The following is a 2,097-nucleotide window of genomic DNA, read 5'->3' on the forward strand; positions in this document are numbered from 1 at the left end:
CGAGCCGGGGTTCTGCTGGGCCTGCCCAGCGGGGTCTGCTCCCAGCGCCCGCCTGGCAGGCACGTGAGCGCGGGTCAGGCGTTTCTGGGGAACGGAATGCGCCCTTTAAATCCCTCAGCGCTCCGGCTTCGCACTTGGCCACACACAGTGAATTACATGGGTTTCCCGTCGCCAGCTCTTTCCAAGGACCTGGACGATCACATCCTTGAGCTTACAGACCCGGGCCTGGGCCTGGCCGGCCGCTGAGCCCGGACTTAGGGGATGTGGATGGTTCCGAGGAAGAGAGAACAGAAGGTTGTTAGTTAGCACTGTGGGCAGCAGCTCTGTCCTGAATACAAGGCAGTTCCTTGTCGCCTAAACCACGTGGGAAAGGCCACCCCTGGGGCTTGCCTCCAGGCCCCAGGGTCAGGCCCCAGGTGGGGGTGCTGGGGCCGGGGAGATGGCCTGCAGCTGGGATGCCCACTCTCACGTGGTGGCTGGTGAGGAGTCAGTCTCGCTGGAAACAGCGGAGGTGAAAGCTCTCGGGGGCCTCACAGGACAGGGAACATCTGCCGTTACTGCAGATGGCGTTTGCAGACACGCGCGTGCGGTGGTTCACGCCCGTGTAAGGGGGTGATTTAGGAATCTCCGTTCCTCACGGTTTGCTGCGCCGACGAAAAGCCAGGGCTGATACTAACTGGTCTTTGAGAAGGTCCCAACCGCCTGGGGCTTGGCCGAGGTCTGCGGGCGTCAGGAGTGATGGGGCAGAGGGAGACCCAGCGGTACCCGCACCTGAGACACCTGGGACAGGTGTTTTTGTGTTTCTTTTTAAATATTTTTATTGATTTCAGAGAGGCAGGGAGAGGGAGAAAGAGAGAGAGAAACATCCATGAGGAGAGAGAATCATGGATCGGCTGCCTCCTGCTCGCCCCCTACTGGGGACCGCAACCCGGGCATGTGCCCCGACCTCCTGGTTCATAGGTCGATGCTCAACCACCGAGCCACGCCGGCCGGGCCTGGGACAGGTGTTGAGCTGGAGGCCCGGTGGTCAGATGTGTGTTTTGGAAAAATCACAGAGGTGGTGTGGCAGGGAGCAGCCGGCCGGCTGGAGAAGCCACTGACGGCCTCGCCCTGCGTCTGAGAGGGGCTGCCGTACGGCAGGGCGGGGGCACTTCATGGGTGAGGGCTCAGCTTGGTGAGAGTGGGTCACGGGGGCGGGGGGAAGGGGTGTTTCCATTGGTGAGGGGTGCACCTGGGTGGGACCAGTGCCAGGGCCCTGGGGCAGAGCCAGGAGCCGCCTCAGGACTCCCACGGGGGTGTCTGGGCACCTTGCAGCGTCAGGGAGACAGGAGTGTAGTTGGACACAGTGGTCTGGGCTGCAAGTGGGGACGTGGGCGTCACCCGCCCGGGGGTGAGAACCTCGTGCGCTGGGTGGATTTTCCGCTGGTTGGATTTTCCAGAGTTTTGGTTCCGGATTTTGTCTTTGTTGCCAACTGCTCCCCCCACCCCCACCCCCAGGCACCAGCAAAAGTCAGGACACACGTCCCTGGGTCTGGGAAGGGGGACACGGGTGCTCCTCCCTGGTCATGGGGGAAAGGGGGGCACACAGACACGTGTCCCTAGTCCTGGAGGGACCGCACGTCAAAGGCACGTACCTCGGTTGCAGGCTCCTCCCCGGCCCAGGCCCTGGTCGGGGCTCGTGCAGGAGGCAACCAGTTGATGTCTCTCTCACAGTGATGTCTCTGTCTCTCCCTCTCTCTTCCACTCTCCCTAAGAATCAATGAAAAAATATCCTACGGTGAGGATTAAAAAAAAAAAGGATCAACCAATGAATCGTCAATAAGTGGAACCACAAATGGATGTTTTTCTCTCTCTAAAGAAAATCAATAAAAAAAGAAAAAGGAGGCCTTTCTGGTGTCCCGTTTGGCAGCGAGGGGCCCCGAGGTGCAGATAACCTTGCAGTTTGCTCGTAACTCGTGGTGCTTTCTCTCCGGCTGACCTAGTGAGCGGGCGGCGGCAGGCCATGCATCTGGAGAAGGAAGGCGGCCGGCTGAGCTCCGGCAAGCTGGAGGTGGAGCTCCATCAGACGTCCGCTTCCCCGCGTGCTGGCCTGGGACT

At 60.6% G+C, this 2,097-nt stretch overlaps 1 protein-coding gene across 1 annotated transcript in view; it reads left to right on the forward strand.

The window, feature by feature from the left end:
* The first annotated feature begins 1,995 nt into the window (after positions 1-1,995).
* Positions 1,996-2,097, forward strand: part of OCA2 (oculocutaneous albinism II) — a 24,653-nt gene continuing 24,551 nt past the window's right edge. Inside the window, exon 1 of the mRNA XM_014546211.1 lies at positions 1,996-2,081. Coding sequence (XP_014401697.1) covers positions 2,003-2,081 — 79 coding nt within the window. The 5' untranslated portion in view covers positions 1,996-2,002. The remainder of the gene's footprint in view (positions 2,082-2,097) is intronic.

This window comes from Myotis brandtii, unplaced genomic scaffold, assembly GCF_000412655.1.
Source record: "Myotis brandtii unplaced genomic scaffold, ASM41265v1 scaffold435, whole genome shotgun sequence".
Taxonomy (NCBI): domain Eukaryota; kingdom Metazoa; phylum Chordata; class Mammalia; order Chiroptera; family Vespertilionidae; genus Myotis; species Myotis brandtii.